Below are 19,268 nucleotides of genomic sequence, written 5' to 3'. Positions count from 1 at the left end.
GGACTAATGGAGGACCATAAAGAGGTGACAGTGGAGTTGCTGACATTCCCTTTTTGCGTTCTCCACCTTCTCACATTTTATTTTGCATTTTTTCTCTATCTCTGTACCAGATGGACCTGTATCAGGTAGCCAAATCCACGTGCCATGATTGTATTGGCATGAGTTACACTATTACCTAACACATTGTGTTACGCTAGAAGGACTCTAATGAAATAGGTTTCTAAGAAGTAAAGAACAAGTAATTGGGCTGAGAGCCCAATTTTCTAAATTTATTTGCCCTAAGTCGGCTTTAATTTTAATTTCACCATAAGTCCAAAACATGGCTGACGTCATCATATGTAAATTTAAATTTACATATGTAAAATACTATATCTAAATTTAAATTTTCATATGTAAATACAAATTTACATAGGATGATGTCAACTTGGTTTGTCCTTGAGCCGAAATTATAAGTGAAAAATGATGATGTCATTCTGATTTTGGACTTATGGTGAAATTAAAAATCAAGGTGGACTTATGGCAAAACTATTATTGGGCTTTGTCCTTGGGCCGTAATCTCTGTTTCTAGAAAGAGAATTTGATCATGGAACTCATGGGCCACCAAGGACGGATATCTTTAAAATGGGGAGTCCTTCCATTTGCAGCATATCTCAATGAGCTAGACTCTAGAGTGATGTGTAGTTGTGTTGTGTACAATGTCAATGTAGAACACTAAACCATTTTAATATCTCATTATTGTTTGAGTATAACTAAAAACAAAAATCAATAGCCATTTCAATTTTGTGGAAAATGTTCAATCTCTCTTTTTTTGGTAACCAAACTAATTTATTAATTACTTAATTACACCAAACGGTATCTACAAACACCAATAGTGTCCATACAAAGTATATTACATAGAAAAGATAGAGGTGTGGATAACCAAATTTCAATATTAACAGGGAGAAAGGATAGTCTTCATTATGAAGTTGATGAGGGGATGGTCAATCTGTTTGTTAAGCTCGTGTCGATCCCATTTTTGCAAGATAATCTGCCCCAGAGTTGCACTCACGATAACAATGCTGGATCAAAGTTTGTTGGACTCCCACTTATCAAATCCCATATATCTTCCACAATTTCTTTAATTTCCCATGGAACCTGTCTATGTTAGTACCCTCCACTCTCAAACACTCGTACGTGGCAAACCACGTGTCCAGACTACAAGCAGGTCGTGCATACGACCTAAGGTCAGGTTGTCCAAACGACCTATGAAACGTAACCATTGCAAACTAGTCAACAACATCATTAATGAGAGATCATATACTTCGTAATGGAATGAGTAAAAACAATCATCAAGACAGCGCAAAAGATGGATCTACACTTATAAAAAGAGGCATCTTCTCCATTATGAAGGGAGGCCAATTCTTCATATTCTCGATCATCTATCTTAATCTCCCCTCCAATCAACCAATCAAAAGCTCGAACTACGTCCGACTTGATTCGAGTTCACTAATAAACTCGATACGTATGCAGCTCGACATAACCGAGTTCAGTCGAACAAATACTACCTCTACAGTCTACTTTGACGATTAAGAAGATAACATAGGAAACTGGAATCTATTTCAACAACTATTGGATTTATTCTAAGTTGTGAAGCTAAGCGTATGGCTATTCGAATAGCAATAGTTTCAACCATCAAAGATGTTGCATAAGGAATAGGTACAGACCTTGCACAAATGAAATAACCATCATCCCATCGAAATAAACAACCAGCTCGACTGGGACCAGGATTACTAAATGAAGACCCATATGTATTTATTTTTGTTTGTCCATTCCTTGGCAAACTTCAAAATACTGGAAGAAGAGTTCTTAAGTGAAATTGATTCATTGAATATGTATTCCAATTGAGAACATTCGATACTAGTGCATTAATCAAGCACAGATCGAGTACGTCATGTATCAGGTTGACGACTATCAAACCGACTTTCATTTCGACATTTCCATATACACCATTAAAATGCTCCAAATTGGATGATATAATCAATTGACTGGCATCTACTTAAGGCAACAAGAAACTTCATGACAATCTAAAAGGACTAAGAGAAAGACTGAGTTTGAATATTTGTCAAGGCATGTAGTTGATGTTGAAGGCAAAGAACACGTGCAAAAAGGCATTGTAAGAATATATGGTACTGAGAATCATCACCATGATTACACAATGAACACAAGCTATCCACGCCAAAACCCTTGGATGCAAGTAACTCGGAAGTAGGAACAAGTCCTTAAAAACACTGCCAGAGAAAGAACCTAATTTTGAAGTGGAGTTTTATTTTCCAAATCAACTTTGTCAATGGAAATTCATTTCTGTCGTTGTTCTTGATTTGCCAAATTAGATCATATGCAGGTTTAATCGTATAACTGGCAGACTTATGTTTTTGCCCAAATCTGTTTATCATCATGGGATTGAAACCTGAGAGGAATGGATAAGATTTTTGGAAGTATACCCAACGACCAAACAGCTGACACAAGTGCCCAAGTCCACTGTCTTGTTCGAGGATTTATAAAGTCTACGACTCTTTCATATATGCATTCTGGTGGTCTTGGCGATAGAGTTAACCTTGATTCTAAAGATAGTATTTGTGTGATGAATTTTCTTAATCTATAAATACAAATATTTTATTGATGATCAAAGGACAATTAGAAATATTGAATCAATAAGAAGAAGATATCTAGAAGATGATGAGTTGAATCACATTCTTTATTGGTTGCCTACGTATCCTCTGTGAAGAGGAATCAAACTCAAGACGTAGTTCAACTATTCTATTTATAATAATATATTAGGTTTTCTATAATTACTTGTGAGCTAAGTAATTAGTGTTTAACTAGGAAAAATCTCTTGTTAAGTCTTATCCAGATTCTTCTAGAAGTTCATGTTTTCTAAGCCAATAAAATATTTTTATTGATTTAAACAACAAAGAAATATGTTCGGGTTCAGATTGGGAGTTGGAGTTCCGAACTAAGTAGTTATGGATTTGGGGTTCCTAGTTAAGAAGTGGTTATCTGAATCTACTACTCCAACCAATTCCGAATCTCCAGTTCTCCGAACCTACTACTCCAACTAGTTCCGAATCTCCAGTTCTCTGAGCCTACTATTCCAACTAATTCCGAACTTCCTATTCTTATTTCACTTCCGAACCTAGAAAGTTAAAAGACTTAGACTTGAAGTGTATTCTAATACTTTCTACCCACACCAAGACCATATCTTAGTTTAAAGAAAATGTTGTCACGTGTTACATATTTATTTGCTAAAATATGTACACACAGTATCCACCTGTCTTTCCGAAACATCTATGTTTAATATCTCTTATAGGCGTAATGATATTTGGGGAGTGTTTTAGGCAATGTAATTATAATCAATAATTCTACACTGACATAGAAAATTGACACATTCATCCGACACAGTGATGTGGTGGATGATATATGACATGTATCACGAATTCACAATGATATATGACATGTATCACGATGATACATAACATGTATTATCTGCCACATCACTGTGTCGGATAAATATGTCAATTTTATAATTTTCTGTGTCAGTGTAGCAGCACTCAATTATAATATATCGGCGTTTGATAATTTTGATTAACCAACACCCAAAACGAACAATCTTTATTTCTTAGAAGCGCTTGCAGAACAAGCACATGGATGCCACACCTCGGGTGAAGTTAAAGTTAATGGTCTATGGGCCTCATACTTAAGGTCCAATCCATTTACAACAAAATCTCAAAACTTTTCCCGCGAAACATTCCCGCCCAAAAAACCAAAACCCTAAATCAATAAATTCCATCATTTCACATTCCAAAACCCTAAAAATGAAAATGAGATGTATAAAACTAAACGAATCAGCACACAAGAAGAAGAACACAAATAATGCTTCATTTTGTTCAATCCTCTGGGATTTAGAAGCAAAACATTTAGTCACGTCTTCTTCTTCAGACTCATCAATAATCATTCATGATGATTTTGTCAGCCAAAATAATAATTCACCTAAAATATTACGTCATCATAAAGATGGGGTCACTGCTCTTGCAATTAGTCCTAATTCTACTTGTCTCGCTTCTGCCTCAATTGATCATTCCGTTAAGCTTTATCGCTTTCCAGGTATAAATATTAGTCCATTATTTTCAGACTTGACTGAATAACTAATAATTTTGTGATTTACAATATTCAGGTGGTGAGTTTCAGACCAATGTTACCAGATTTACATTACCGATTCGTGCCATTGCGTTTAACAAGTCAGGTAGCATGTTGGGTGCTGCTGGGGATGATGAGGGTATTAAATTAATTAACACTATTGATGGTTCGATAGCCAGGGTACTTAAAGGACATAGTGGCTCTGTTACCAGCTTAGCTTTTGACCCTATTGGTGAATACTTGTCGTCTGTTGATTCGTTCGGGACTGTTGTATTTTGGGAACTTTGTACTGGGAAAGTGTTATATACTCTTAAAGGTGTAGCTCCTGATTCTGGGTCTGACACTTCTGTTTCGGCTGTATTAAGCTGGAGTCCTGATGGGGATGTTTTAGCAGTTCCTGGTTTGAAAGGTGATGTGGTCATGTACGATCGAGATACTGCTGAAAAGCTCTTTTCATTAAAAGGTGAACATGACAAGTCAGTTTGTTTTGTTTCTTGGTCACCGAATGGGAAATACATGGCCACTTCTGGCTTAGACAGGCAGGTCTTGATATGGGATGTGGATCAAAGGCAGGATATCGATCGCCAAAAGTTTGATGATAGAATATCTTGTATGGCTTGGAAACCAAATGGAAATGCTTTGGCTGTTATTGATGTTATGGGAAAGTATGGCGTGTGGGAATCCCCTGTTCCTTCTTCTATGAAATCTCCTAAAGATGGCGCTCCTTCTCCGAAATCAAAAAGCAACGGACTACTCTTGTTTGATGATGATGATAATGATGATGATGATGATGATCAAGAGCATGGTAACTTGGGTAATCTCAGTGATGCTGATGAAGATAGTTTTGGTGAATCTGAGCTGGTTAGTAGGAAAAGATTGCGTAAACAGTCTGAATATGACAACATGTTGGATGAGGATAGCGATGATCAGTTGATGCTACCAAAGGTTAAATCACGCAAAAAAGTTTCTCGTACTAGTAAGGAGACTTTGGATGATGGGAATGACAAACTCCAAAGTTTGGTGAAGTCTGGTAAACCGAAAATGCAGGAGGCTTTTCAGCCAGGCTCTACACCTATTCAGACTGGGAAGAGGCATTTCTTGTGTTACAATATGCTGGGAAGTATAACCACTATTGAAAATGAAGGATACTCCCACATAGAGGTAATAATTATTTCTATTCATTATGCTTTTCATGTAGTTCTGTCTCTGAAGAAAAAGTTCATATGTTATTCCTTTTTTGTTTGTAATGCTCTGTATTTATACACTATGCCAGGTTGATTTTCATGACACCGGGAGAGGTCCTCGTGTTCCTTCAATGACTGATTATTTTGGTTTCACAATGGCTTCTCTGAATGAAAGTGGAAGTGTGTTTGCAAACCCATGCAAGGGTGAGAAGAACATGAGCACTCTCATGTATCGTCCATTCAGCAGCTGGGCAAATAATAGTGAGGTTTGTTAATGAGTTTCAACCTAATTTTCTTTTTATGATAATTGTTTTTCTTTTGTGTCAATGAATACACAAATACCTGTGTATTATATGTGATTAAACCAAGCATGTATAACTATAATTGGTAGTGACTCCTAAACTTTATCTGTTCTTAGTGGTCAATGCGTTTTGAAGCAGAAGAAGTGAAGGTAGTTGCCCTTGGTGCTGGTTGGATTGCTGCTGCTACAAGTCTAAATTTTCTTCGCATCTTTACTGAGGGTGGCTTGCAGGTTTGTGAAATAATGTTTTCTATTTCATTGTTGGTAGAAGAATTCTATCTTAGAATTGACTCATTAGTCATTTCAATTCTAGCTTTTTTGTAACGAGACTGGGTAGGAAAATAAAAGATTAATATGTGCTTGCTTCTGTAATCACTATGACAGGGTGGATCAGTAAACCACCACATACATTGATTTTCACCAGAATACATTGCGCCTGTTGGGGGGGGGGGGGGGTGATGAAAACTAAGATTCTAGGACAATGTATTCATTCTTACTTTAGGATATCAAAGTTCTCTTGTTGTCTAAAGCGTATTAGAGTTATTTTAGGAATAAAACAAGTGCAAGCGCAAACAATGATCCTAAGTGCATTGATTTAGTTGTACCTTCATTTTGGACTATATTGGTCTGTCCACATCAACCAGAAAAAGGACTCTCTCTGACTCTTTTTATTATTTTTTATCATCTTAAAATCCTTCCTAGAAATTGCGTGCTTGGTTTTCGACTTTTCATCCTTAATAGTCCATCTTCTCTAATTTGTATTCAATCATGCGTCTTCGCAAAATATCTTAAAAAAGCCTGGTTCTCTACTCTTCTTGACTTGGCCAACAAAATTCACTCTATCACATGAAGACTTATCAATCATGCAATTAATTGTTTGGTGTTATTCTTGACTTGCTAAGGTAAGAATGTCCTCATTGGATGGCTCAAATGCTTTTGTTACTCTTTCCCTTGTTCCCTTTTCACCGATAAAAGAAAACAAGATGTGGTACATGCACCAGATAGCCCCTTGCCTCTTCAAATCTAGTGGTAAGGAAACATCGAGAAGGTTCTGTGCGAAATTGATATTTGGGGCGAATGCTTACAACTTGTGATGAATAAGATGTTTCACACAGGTATTTCATATGCCTAAAGTTAACTTCAGTCCATGGGAGCTGAGGTTGCTTGTTTGATTTACTGCAGGTCTAGTTGTTGTTTTTGTCAATATCTTGGGAACTGAGTTCATATCTTTTTGTTACTTCCATGTCACACTGATCTTTTCGTGTTTGAAGGGGGAAAAAGTGAAAAAAAATGGGAAAGAAAAAAAAAAAAAACAGATCGAATTTGACTTCTTTCCCTTGTATTTGTATTGACTAACTTTTGGGGTTAAAGAAACATGATGTTTCATATTTGTATTGACTAATTGTTGGGGTTTTCAGGTTTTTTTTTCTTTTTCTTCCAACTTATCTAAGGAAGTGAGTACTTTAAGCACCAAAATACATGGTCTGTTCTTAGTTACTAGGTTTACAGACTATACGAGCATGGTGCCATATAAAGAAGCTTTCTTGGTCACTGCTGCTTCTTGCTTGATGCCTTAAGAAAACAGTACCAAGGAATCAACATCTAGAGTCACAGAGTCAGCGGTTTTAGGAGATGTAAGAAATGACTAATTACGTCATTTTTGTTTAACATATACTAAAATGTTACTGGTTCTTATGGAATAAAAAACATAAGTGGTTTTTTATTCTTACGTCTTTTTCTTCCAGCTTATCTAAGGAAGTGAGTACTTTAAGCACCAAAATACATGGTCTGTTCTTAATTACTAGGTTTACAGACTATACGAGCATGGTGCCATATAAAGAAGCTTTCTTGGTCACTGCTGCTTCTTGCTTGATGCCTTAAGAAAACAGTACCAAGGAATCAATATCTAGAGTCACAGAGTCAGTGGTTTTAGGAGATGTAAGAAATGACTAATTATGTCATTTTTGTTTAACATGTACTAAACTGTTACTGGTTCTTATGTTTTTTATTCTAAAAACAACTTAGCTGTCCACAACAAACAATTTGAGCACTGAAATGCATTTTTTTTTGTTTACTCACTACAATAAATAAATTTTCCACTGGGTCTGTGGTAAGTAACAATACCAAGAAAAGGACATGCAAGCAGTGATTGATCATTTTCCTTTATTTTAACATGTCGTTGCATGTATAGATATATCTCAGTTTGTACTGAAACTTTGGTACCCTGAAATCTAAAATATTTTGTTGAGATTTCAGCCCAAATTGAAATTTCACATTTTTGGTTAATTTAGGATCCTTGTGCATTTTTCCTCTAGTCATCTGTAATATTATATTTTGTTCAGTGAACTTTCCCTACTGTGTTTTTGGTCTTTCTTTGACTCAGTAAGTAGTCAGTAGGCTAATAGTTTTGCGCATTAGCCTACTTCCTTTGTCCACTTTGGTTTGCGGTCCAAGTTGTTAATGAACTTGAATGTTCAGTTAGAGGAAAGTAAGAGCAAAGCAAAATGATGAGTTTATACTCCTGAAATTTATATGTTGAAGAACATAGCATAATGGTCTTCAAAGTTCTCTGATTGCTTTGTGTATGTGCACTTCTCCTCTTTAATATCTTATTCAATGAACTTTCCCTACCTTTTTGTTGGTCTTTTTTTGACTCAATCTATAGTCAACAGGCTAATAGTTTTGCGCATTAGCCTACTTCCCTCTTCCACTTTGGTTTGCAGTCCAAGTTGATTATGAACTTGGAAGTTCAGTTAGAGGAAAGTAAGAGCAAAGCAAAATGATGAGTTTATACTCCTGAAATTTATATGTTGAAGAACATAGTATAATGGTCTTCAAAGTTCTCTGATTGCTTTGTGTATGTGCATTTCTCGTCTGTAATATGTTATTTTGTTCAGTGAACTTTCCCTTGCTTTTTACTGGTCTTTCTTTGACTCAGTAAGTAGTCAGTAGGCTAATAGTTTTGTGCATTAACCTACCTCCCTCTTCCACTTTGGTTTGCAGTCCAAGTTGTTAATGAACTTGAAAGTTAAGATAGAGGACAGTAAGAGCAAAGCAAAATGATGAGTTTATACTCCTGAAATTTATATGTTGAAGCACATGGTATAATGGTCTTCAAAGTTCTCTGATTGCTTTGTGTATCAGTGTTCAAATTGTCAAGGTATATATACGTATACAGTCTTGAGTTTGAAATAATTAATAGCTCTTCACTTCTTGTACTTAGGAATTGTTGAGATTTCACCCCGATTTCTAGGTGTGTCCCACCTATGATCTCTCTCTGAGCCTCCTCATTCATAGAATTTGCCCCTCTACATAAGTTCGAGATTATGGAGAAATTAGCAATTTGACAAGATTCATTTGACTTTTATAAGCAACGGTCTTCGGAAAGAGGACCAACAACAAAGCAAATCGAGAATTGCTACCGTTGATAAATAGATCAAAGAGCACAGCATAGTTGTCTTGATAGTTTTCTGTTTTTTGTATATATATGGCTAACTAAGTCGACAAAAAATTGCAGGAAATAATTTATAGGTTTACAAATAGCATGGAAAATGAATGAAGTCATAGCCTCCTTTTCACTTTTAATGGGAATTATGTGGGAATTATGGAACGTCTGATGAAATGGTTTGGAAAGGAAAATCAAAAGAAAAGCCAAATGATGAGTTAATACTTCTGAATTCTAATGTTGAAAAACATAGCATAATAGCCTTCAAAGTTCTCTGATTGCTTTGTCTAACCATGTCCAATCTGTGAAAACTGGAAATAGCACAGGAAATATACAAATTAGCGTTTAGTAAACATAATTTTGAATGAACTTGTAGCCTCTTCTTCTTACTTGAAATTTTGAAGCGTGTGAAAGCAAGATGATGAGTTTTAAGTCCTGAATATCTATGTTGAAGAACATAGCATAAAGGTCTTCAAAGTTCTCTGATTGCTTTGTCTAACCATGTCCAACACCCATTTTGGCAAGATGATGAGTTTTAAGTCCTGAATATCTATGTTGAAGAACATAGCATAAAGGTCTTCAAAGTTCTCTGATTGCTTTGTACACCCATGGCCAACCTGTCTAAGAGCGTGTATGAAATTGCAATCAAGAGTTTGACGATTTGAATGTAATTAATGAGCTCTCTTGATTTTTTAGACTTTGTGGAGAAATCTTCATTTTGAAATGTAATGTAAAGGTCTTCAGTCTTCACAAAATGGGAAGCAAAGGCAAATCAAAATGTTGAATTAATACTTTGAAATTTCTTTCTGTGTAGAAATACATGTCATTCTGGCCTTCAAAGGTCTATGATTTCCTTGTCTAACCAAGGTTGAGCTGTGAAAGAGCGTGGGAAAACCATAAACTAGAATTTGATTGACAGTAAATTATTGTTACTGTTGTCATTAATATTGCTAAACTATTGATCAATTAGGAGAAAGCAAAGTAGGGGATATATTTGTTTAGAATGTAGCTTAGAAAGACTAGAAAGACATATAAGTCTTCAGGATTGTTGCTTTACTTTGCTTATCAATGTCTAGCACACATGGGATTGCATAGCATTAGTGCAGTACACAAGAAAATTGAATTGTAATTTGGTAGCTCAAACGTATCACTAGAAACTTAGGAAGGAGTGAATTCTGGAATGCTAGTACTGTAGTTCAGTATGTGATAAGTTTGGGCATAGGTAATGTGTCATATGCCAAAGCCCTTAATAAAAAGGAACATGTGGAATTGTGGTTTCAAAAGAGTGAAAAGGCCTTGAAGGAAGTGAGATGAATTTTGGTGAATATCCTCGAAGCCTTTAAATAGTGACAAACTAGTGTTTGGGTTATAGGCTTATAGCTATATGACTAGCAATTACAAATATCTGGGACAAGTTCTGTCAATTTCAGATTTGGTTAGTGGCCTACTCTTGCAAAAGTAATTTGAAATAGTGAAGTCAGTCATAGTGGTCTAATTTGTTATCTTGTTCTCGTTGTTTAACTTTAGAAGGGATGTGTCTTTTCTTTTACTAGATGATAATATTATGTAGCAGAACTTTTGTTCCTCAAATACTTGTCTTGTTACTTAGTTCCATTGCATTTGTTAACCTAACAAAAGCCTGAACACCCTGGCTGTACAAGAGCAGAATGTAAGACTGAGGGTAGTTGGCTCTTTCTTCAGTTGATAAAAACAAAGATGGCTTTTACTTTTATCACCTTCAGTTTACTATGCTTTGGTGATGCAATATAGGAGTTTATGTGTTTTATAGAGGTGTTAATTATGTTGGTATTGTGTATTGCAGAGGCATGTTCTCTCGCTTGACGGACCAGTAGTTACTGCAGCAGGCTTCAAGGATGAACTGGCTGTCGTCACTCATGCATCCCATTTCTTCCTTCAAATGATCAGGTATTTGTTTGACTTCGTAGCTATATCCTGAATCACCACTCTGTGAAGTCCTTATCCTAATTGTTGAAATCCGTCCTCATGGACTTATCAATGTGATGTTTTTTGACCTTTTTGGTTATTGACCTCAACAGCTAGAATAGTATTAGCAGAGGTCAATCACCTATCACATTGTAGGGTGGAAGAGTGTTAATTTGTAAAGTGTGTAAACCATGGGAATTTGAATATCTATAGATGAGTAAATTTGGAAACATGGAATACAAGAGGGAGAGATCTCTTTTCTTTGGCACTAGCATACTAGACAAATATCAAAGGATGAACATAATTGTTGCCTCTTTAACCCCATTGATTTGTTCAGATTTGTAAATTAAATTTGGCTTTAAATAGTTATTTATTTATATATGCAGATGCTAGAATTCAGAGTGTTAAACATTTCTAATGGAACCCAACCCCTTAGAGGTCATCTTCCATTAACTCCTGGCTCGTGTCTATCATGGTTTGGATTCACTGAAGAAGGGCAGCTAAGTTCATATGATTCTGAGGTGTGGGAAATTCTGAGTCTAGAAAATTGATGATGATTACTTATTCTTTGCCTGGGCCTGAGTTGATTGCTAAATTATGCAGGGAACGCTGAGAGTGTTCACTAACCAATTTGGGGGCAGCTGGATTCCACTCTTCAGGTTCAAGATTTTCCTTATTTATGGCATGTTTGAACATAATTTTACCCCTACTCCAAAAGAAAAAAATAAAAACTTTAAGCTCGTCTTCCTGTGGAGAAAATTTACCACAAATGCAAACCAAACAGAAATTCGTATTAAATCATTCCATCATTTCTAAAAAACATTCATATTCTTAAAGTAACTAAAGTTAAACATGCAGTGCCAGTAAAGAGAAGAAGTCTGATGAGAGTTATTGGATGGTTGGATTAAATGCAAGCAAAGTGTTTTGTATAGTTTGTAAAACTCCTGATTTATATCCACCGGTAATGTGCCTCACACTCATATTCTGTTTGCTTAGGTGTAATATGTCGAATTGTTTTAAGAATTGTTGTTTTCACTTCCAGGTAATGCCCAAGCCAGTTCTTACACTGCTAGGCCTTTCAATTCCCCTTGCATCCTCTGATCTGGGAGCAGACGACCTTGAGAAGGAGTTCATATTGAGCAACCTGAATCTCACACAGGTTAGTGGTATTTCTGTATGAATTGTGTGGGCAGGGATGGTGGTTGGAGCCTTTAATAAATGCCAATAAAATGATCTTCTGCCAAGATACAAATATGGATTGCTTATATGATACTAGCTATGATAATATGACGGCATGTATAAATCAGCTTTCAATGAAAATGTGTGATCACAGAATATAGCTTGTACATGACTCATTGCACATTTGAACCATATGCAGGCTGAGAAAAAGATCGAGGAATTGGCTGCTGCAGGTCTGGACACTAGTTCACAAGATAAGGAGGCTTTCGATCTGGAATTTTCTCTTGACAAATGCATCTTGAGGCTCATTGCTGCTTGTTGCAATGGTAAGATAAAAAGAAACATGATGGGTAACTGAGGTTCTTCCTTAGAATGTTGTATCATGGTAATGAATGACCCTTTTCAGGTGATAAGCTTGTGAGGGCTATTGAACTTGTGAGACTTCTATCGTCAGAGAAATCAGTAAAAACAGCGATAAATCTTGTTTCAAAATTGAAGCTCCCAGTTTTGGCAGAACGGTTCAGTGGTATACTAGAGGTAACTCTACTCAATTCATAATATGTTTGTATTTTTAAGTTGGCTTCCATTTAGACAAGCCAAAGGTTTCTTATATATCCATAGCTACTTATAGGAAAGGTTGCTGAAGGAAACTGTGGGGGCAGCAGTGCCGTTTTTGTTGTCTAATGAAGCACTTGCACATAGTGCTGAAGTAAATAAATTAGAATGGGTTCAGACGAAGGTACCAGAGGCTGAGATTGCATTACCTCCACCAAAGTTTTCTTCAACTCAGCTTTTAAAGCAAGGGAAATCAGAAAAAAGTAAAGTGGAAGGCAAGAAGATTGAATCTAATATAACTAGAGTGGAGGGGAACATGAAAGATCAGGCCAATTGTGAAAAATTACATCTCCCTGCAAATACTATTCCGAAGTCATTGAACAACCAGCATAGCTCATCTCTGCACAATTTAACCAAAACAGACAGTAATGACGGAGCTAGTGAAACCCAAACTATTCGACCATCCAATCCATTTGCGAAAGCTCTAAGCAACCAAACATCATCTGTATTTGACTCTATTAAGAAGATGAAGGCCAAGAACTGAGGTTAAACACTTCAATGTGATTAGGTAGGTTGAGCTTGCAGAGGTGTTGATTAAGATTAAGGAGCAGTCTTTGACATCCTCACTATGTAGGGAACCAAAGTAACACTTGTTTGATGTGAAACGTCCCCATAAATATGGGGACTGTAATTATACGAAGGAAATAGAAATAACACATGTAATTTCTTGTTAGTCTTGAACCCTGTGTAGTGATACATATTTCTATAACAGGGTACATGGTTGTGCATGTGTATTTTGGCTTTATCAATTTGACCGTGAAAAGAAATAGTTAAAACCCAAGCTTACAACAAAAATTGTGCAAACTTAAACAGAGAAAAAAACAGTTCGTCAGTAACTTATTCACAGGAGGAGAGCATGCAGGTGGTGTATTCACTTTCCCATTATTTTGATGACTTCACGTGAAATTGAGTAGCATTCTTTCCTGATTTCACCGATTACCAATAGTCCATACATGAGCATGATCCATCTCTAAAATGATGGTACCGATTTGAGTCTCTGATGATTATATCACGGTTGTAAGACTTAGATAGTAGCTTCATCACCGAATGGCAATCAGTGCAGACTCGAAGGTTTTTCAGCACACGGATAGTTGTTCTAGGGCTTGTGCTAATAAATCCAAATGCGACAGCCAACTTTTCACTATGGTGACCAAGTGAACTCTGCTTCACTTCTTCCTCATCAATATCTAGTAAAACCTCTTGTGTCTTAGGTTTATACCCTGCAACCTTAAGTTTCTTTGCCATTTCGTCTAGCATTATGTAGATGTCTTTCTTCTGAGAATGAGCAGCGTCTCCCACCACAAACTCATGGACGACCCCATCCAACTCAATTGAACTGCACCCTGGCGGTTTCTTTATACCCCTATCCCACATTGCAGTCCTCACTTCATGAACTCCACTCCAGTTGTTAGCCATAGCATATATGTTCGATAACAGAACATAGCTTGCATGATCATCTGGAGCTAGATCAATAAGCTCTTTCCCTGCCTTTTCCCCCAATTCAAGATTTCTATGGATTCTACAACCACCCAATAGAGCCTTCCACATAGCAGCATCAGGTTTCATAGGCATACTACTGATTATCTCCTCTGCCTCATCGAACAAACCAGCACGGCCAAAGAGGTCAACCATGCACCCATAGTGTGCAATATCTGGTTTAAAACCATAAGCATCAGTCATCTTTTTAAAATACCTAGAACCATCTTCAACCAATCCCCCGTGACTGCAAGCATTTAAAACACCAGAAAATGTTATGGCGTTGGGTCGAATACTAGCAGACTCCATCCTCGAGAAATAGTCGACTGCTTCCAGACTTTGCCCATTTGCCGCAAGGCCAGATATCATTGCATTCCAAGTATCCACACTCTTCTTCCTCGTCTCATCAAATGCTTGAACCGCTCCCTCTAAACACCCACACTTTGCGTACATATTAATGAGCGCCGAACCAAGATTCTCATCAAGCTCAATTCCGTTCCTATCAATATACCCATGGATCCATCTTCCCTGAGCCAATGCACCTAAACACGCAACTGCAGACAAAACACTAACTAACGTCACTCGATTAGGAGTCTCTCCATTATCTTGCATCTTCCTAAACATCTCAACCGCGCCCTTAAAATCCCCCACTTGAACATAAAACGCAATCATAGTATTCCAAGAAACAACATCTCTAATAAGCATCCCATAAAAAAACCTATGCAATGAGTCCCCATCCCCATTACCCGCGTAACATTCTAACATACTATTCCAAGTAACAATATCCAAGTCAGTAGTGGTATCAAACAAATTGCGCGCGCACTTAATGGCCCCAGACACAGCGTAAAAATGAATCAATTTATTCCTAATATACCCTACAGACTCTAACCCAAGCTTAAGTATCTGACAATGTATCTGTTTACCGAAGTCGAAAGCGGGTAATTGAGTAGAAGCCTTGAGTAGAAAAGTAAAAGTAAAATGGTCAGGCTTGACATATTTATGCAACATTTGGACATAAAAAAGTATAGCATTAAAAGGGTCCTTATTCTTTACATTCCCTCTTATTAAAGTGTTCCATAAAAAAGGGTATGGTTCTTGGACTGACTCAAGTATTTTTTTAGCATATTTAAGATTGCCATGGTCAGAAATAGCGTAAAATTCGGCGAGTCGGCTTGCGGAATAGGTGTCGGTTATTTGAGAGGATTTGATCATCATGGCATGGATTTGTTTGGCTTCTTGGAGATGGGTACATAGTTGTAAGAGAGAGAGGTTTGTGTTTGGTTTTAATGTGATGATGGTTTTGGAGGGAAGAGTAATAAAAGCTGGTGGTGGTGAGATTAGTGAAGACATGTTGCAAAATTGGGAGTGAAGAAAATTCAATCGTTTTTAAGTTCAAAATCTCGTGGCATTCCGCCAGAAGTACACGAAATATTTCTTCGACTGCCTAAACATTAAACATTAATTAAACATTGATTCTTGTTCTTCCTCGTGTTTTTCTCATCCATTAAATAGTCGCCAAACTTGATGCACTCCAACAACGTACTCTTGTGCAAAAAGCCTTTCAGATTGTTCCATTAATACGAGATAACATTCGACCATCTTGAAACGTCTAAGCTAATCGTTTCTGGAGAAGAAGTAATTTTTTGTCAACGTTTGGTCCGTCTATTTCGCTCCTCTTTTCAATCAACCGGTTCCTAAACAACTTGGGATTCCTAAACGGGTGAGTTTCTCTAGTGTGTAAGTCACTAGTCAACTTGGCATTGGTTGCCTTAATAGTTAATACGTATGTCAAGGCAACATGAACGTGTGAATAACAAGTCTTATCAGATTTTTGATGATGCTTTGTCACTGGGGTGTAAAATGGGCCAGCCCTCAAACCATAAAACCCGTATTATTTGAGAAGTTGAGAGACTTGAGGGTTAGTCTGGTCCAAGCCCTCTCATGTATTGAGGGGCGGGCCTATGAAGGCCAATACTAAAATTGTGAAGCCCTAACTTTCACTTCAGCCCTCTCGTTAGATAATTGAGGGTCGGGCTAGAAGATTGGGTTTGATTAATTTTTTAAACTTTTTATTTACAGTATAAGCTTGCTAAATTGATACGTGATAAATTAATTATCATGTTTAAATAATAAATTTTCTCAATCTTAATTTTGATTAATGTACTTAATTAATAATTTGGCTAAAATTTGTAAGATAATAAAATTCAAAAATTTCGTTCTTAGGTTTTATTGCCGATGTATTCCATAAATCAATAAAAAAAGTATATAAGACCAAAAATATAATGCGGTATTGTAGGTTGTAAAATAACTTGTGTTTGATTAGTTGAAGTTGATTAAAAATTTCATTACCATATACCAATGATCATATTACATCACTCTGATTTATATTTTATTCTTGGTTATATATTTGGTTATATATGGAGAAATGACCCGGGTTCATGTCCCGACAATAGAACAATTTGTTATTTTGAACTAAATTTTTCATGTAACGTTGGAGGAGTCTACACAAAGTAATAACTTATGTAAAACATATTTTTCATTTTATTATTTATACAGTTACTTATTTTTTAACAAAATATAAAAAAAATGTGCGAGGGTTTTAATGTGGGCATTTGAGGGTCGGGCCTGAGGGCCCATGTAAAGTCTTTTGATCCCATTAAAACACTGATTGTGGTGGCAGATATTAATTCAGTCTTAAGTATTCAAGAGGTGAATAAAGTGACTATAAAGATGTCCGAGTCTAGTACTGAAGAAGAAGATGATATACCAGACATGAGTAGTCTCCCTTGTTCATCTATGAACCTAATGCTTCATGGAGCAGTTTTTGCTGAGAGTCTTCCCATGTCCTCAGAGAGGTTTGCTTTCTTTGAGTTATCGATATTGAAATTATTTTGTTCATACTACCTTCGATACTGAAATGTACCAACTCGTATGTGTATTTTACAGGGTTATTTCAATTGATGGATGGTTGCAGTTGATTTCAGGATCATTTTACATCCCAAAGGAGAGCGACAACAAGCCACTGGGTGGAGATGCACATTTCATATGTGCAGATGAACAAACCATTGGTGTTGCAGATGGTGTAGGTGGTTGGGCCAAAAAAGGTATTGATTCAGGAGAATATGCACGCTTATTGGTATCTAACTTAATCTTTGCAATTAAGTGTGAGCCCTATGATTCTGTTGATCCAAAAAAAGTGTTGAACTTAGCCTATTCAAATACCAAAGCTCAAGGATCCTCTACAGCTTGTATAGTGACACTCAAAGAAAAAGTAAGTTAATGTTCTGTCCTTTATAAAAGAGAAGCATTTGATTACTGTATGCAGTTTAGTATAATAGGAAATATAAATTGTCCTCGTGTAACCTGTTTTTCTTCATTGCTGTAGAGGTTGTGTGCAGTGAACATTGGAGACAGTGGTTTTATCGTGATAAGGAAGGAAAAAAAGATTTATCGTTCCCCTATACAACAACGTCATTTTAACTGCCCTTATCAATTAGGAAATAGCCCCGGATGTGATCGGCCACATTCAGCTCAGGTATTTAATTGGTTCACTTTCTAGCATAATTATCAAGTATACATAATTATCAATTATACTGCATCTTGTGGATGAAGATATGCCTGATATATAGCTAAACTAAGCAAGGATGTCATTGTCATTTGGACTACATGAGAAAAAGAGCAATGTGTGGTCCCTGCTGGAGGAAACCCTATCTGTATATTCATGGAAACATCCATTGCCTGAATTAATTGCAAATAGTAAGTTGTTGATGTGTGTCCCTACATTCAGGATAAAAAACATAGTGCAGTCTAGAATGTGGGAAACAAAAACTTGTCTGAAGTAGTCATATGGCGTAATGGCGGAGAAAAGATTAAACTGAACGTTCAGTCGTTCATGCCTGATTTTGTACAAATGGTAACGTTACAGTCACATTCTCTTATCTAAAGAAACGCCTTTATGCACACTAAACACATCTGGAAGTTGTATTAAGTTCTTGTAAATGCACAATGCACAATGCACAATGCACAATGAATGATGTATTATGCCTTCTGTCTATTAGGCACTCCTCTAGAACGAAGTTCCCCTAGTACTGCTCTGTTTTGCACTTGTTATGTTATGCATGCTTTCATTCCTGAGGAACAAAAAATATATATTCTACAATTAGGTAAAATGGGGGATTGCACTGAAGAAAGCCAATGAAAAGTTGCCTCTCAAACCATTCTCAACTGCCTTCTGTGCATAAACAGGTACTTAATTTTCCGGTGGAGGCTGGCGATGCTATAGTTGTCGGCACAGATGGTCTTTTCGACAATCTTTTTGATTTGGAGATTGTGGAGGAAGTAAATAAGGGAATCAGAGATGGACTTGATCCAAACGAGGTTGCATATATCATAGCTGGAATTGCGTGGCTTAGATCCTACGACAATCAACCTACTCCCTTTGCAAAACAAGCTAAAATGGCTGGGAAACACTGTTCTGGGGGGAAAAAGGATGACATTTCTGTTATTGTCGCATACATCAGATAGTGGGATCCTCAAGTTTAGAAGACCTCGGGAGGTAGTGAAAGCCTTTGATCATCATTCTGGAAGTAAATGATGGGAATCTGCTATTACATGCAGAATTGTAGATAACTCATTCTCTTGAATTAAATGTTAATGCCTCATTGTAAAGATGTAGTTAACTAATAAGATGTTTAAAAAAACGACTTTTTCTCCTATTTCTCATTGTAAATATGTAGTTAACTAATAAGATGTTTAAAAAAACGACTTTTTCTCCTATTTCAAGTAATCACAGCACCTTTCTCCTCTCTTGGTTGAACTAAAACAATTTAAATTTTATTGTGACATTTATAATTCTCCCTGACATATTGTATTGAGAGTTGAGACATAACTGCCTAGCCTGTTGACTGTTGTGTATTTTCCTGCTTTACATACGATACTGACTTGTTTACCA

At 36.5% G+C, this 19,268-nt stretch overlaps 2 protein-coding genes, 6 non-coding genes and 1 pseudogene across 9 annotated transcripts; 8 read left to right on the top strand and 1 right to left on the bottom strand.

The window, feature by feature from the left end:
• Positions 1–3,803: 3,803 nt before the first annotated feature.
• LOC147480174 (transducin family protein / WD-40 repeat family protein) lies at positions 3,804–13,573 on the top strand. Its single transcript, XM_086576183.1, is given in 13 exon segments — positions 3,804–4,140; positions 4,211–5,334; positions 5,447–5,623; positions 5,776–5,889; positions 10,926–11,001; positions 11,004–11,029; positions 11,434–11,568; positions 11,651–11,706; positions 11,906–12,008; positions 12,090–12,206; positions 12,426–12,552; positions 12,633–12,763; positions 12,858–13,573. Coding segments are annotated over 13 exon segments (2,943 nt in total). The 5' UTR covers positions 3,804–3,851; the 3' UTR covers positions 13,326–13,573.
• LOC147480180 (small nucleolar RNA R160) lies at positions 8,157–8,236 on the top strand. Its single transcript, XR_015207134.1, has one exon. It is a non-coding gene; the product is annotated as a small nucleolar RNA R160 (small nucleolar RNA).
• LOC147480179 (small nucleolar RNA R160) lies at positions 8,432–8,511 on the top strand. Its single transcript, XR_015207133.1, has one exon. It is a non-coding gene; the product is annotated as a small nucleolar RNA R160 (small nucleolar RNA).
• Positions 8,712–8,791, top strand: LOC147480178 (small nucleolar RNA R160). Its single transcript, XR_015207135.1, has one exon. It is a non-coding gene; the product is annotated as a small nucleolar RNA R160 (small nucleolar RNA).
• LOC147480177 (small nucleolar RNA R160) lies at positions 9,308–9,386 on the top strand. The gene has a single exon (XR_015207138.1). It is a non-coding gene; the product is annotated as a small nucleolar RNA R160 (small nucleolar RNA).
• On the top strand, positions 9,516–9,594 carry LOC147480176 (small nucleolar RNA R160). Its single transcript, XR_015207137.1, has one exon. It is a non-coding gene; the product is annotated as a small nucleolar RNA R160 (small nucleolar RNA).
• Positions 9,623–9,701, top strand: LOC147480175 (small nucleolar RNA R160). Its single transcript, XR_015207139.1, has one exon. It is a non-coding gene; the product is annotated as a small nucleolar RNA R160 (small nucleolar RNA).
• LOC147480173 (pentatricopeptide repeat-containing protein At5g48910 pseudogene) lies at positions 13,435–15,802 on the bottom strand (annotated as a pseudogene). The gene has a single exon (XR_015203910.1). The product of XR_015203910.1 is annotated as a pentatricopeptide repeat-containing protein At5g48910 pseudogene (transcript).
• Positions 15,803–15,897: 95 nt separating this feature from the next.
• Positions 15,898–19,093, top strand: LOC147480172 (putative protein phosphatase 2C 55). The gene is made up of 5 exons (XM_086576184.1): positions 15,898–16,037; positions 16,998–17,172; positions 17,264–17,588; positions 17,703–17,852; positions 18,563–19,093. Exons 2-5 carry the CDS (start codon positions 17,048–17,050, stop codon positions 18,839–18,841), a joined length of 879 nt encoding a protein of 292 aa, XP_086432310.1. The 5' UTR covers positions 15,898–16,037; positions 16,998–17,047; the 3' UTR covers positions 18,842–19,093.
• The last annotated feature ends 175 nt before the right edge of the window (positions 19,094–19,268 follow it).

Source organism: Coptis chinensis, chromosome 8, assembly GCF_015680905.1.
Source record: "Coptis chinensis isolate HL-2020 chromosome 8, ASM1568090v1, whole genome shotgun sequence".
Taxonomy (NCBI): Eukaryota; Viridiplantae; Streptophyta; class Magnoliopsida; order Ranunculales; family Ranunculaceae; genus Coptis; species Coptis chinensis.
This window is presented reverse-complemented; position numbering and strand designations above follow the sequence as displayed.

Excerpts from the sequence above, each read along its gene's own strand:
- LOC147480172 (XM_086576184.1), top strand. The coding sequence starts at position 17,048 with ATGTCCGAGTCTAGTACTGAAGAAGAAGATGATATACCAGACATGAGT. Across the intron at positions 17,173-17,263 it reads CTTCCCATGTCCTCAGAGAG|GGTTATTTCAATTGATGGAT; the intron begins GTTTGCTTTCTT and ends TGTATTTTACAG. Across the intron at positions 17,589-17,702 it reads TAGTGACACTCAAAGAAAAA|AGGTTGTGTGCAGTGAACAT; the intron begins GTAAGTTAATGT and ends TCATTGCTGTAG.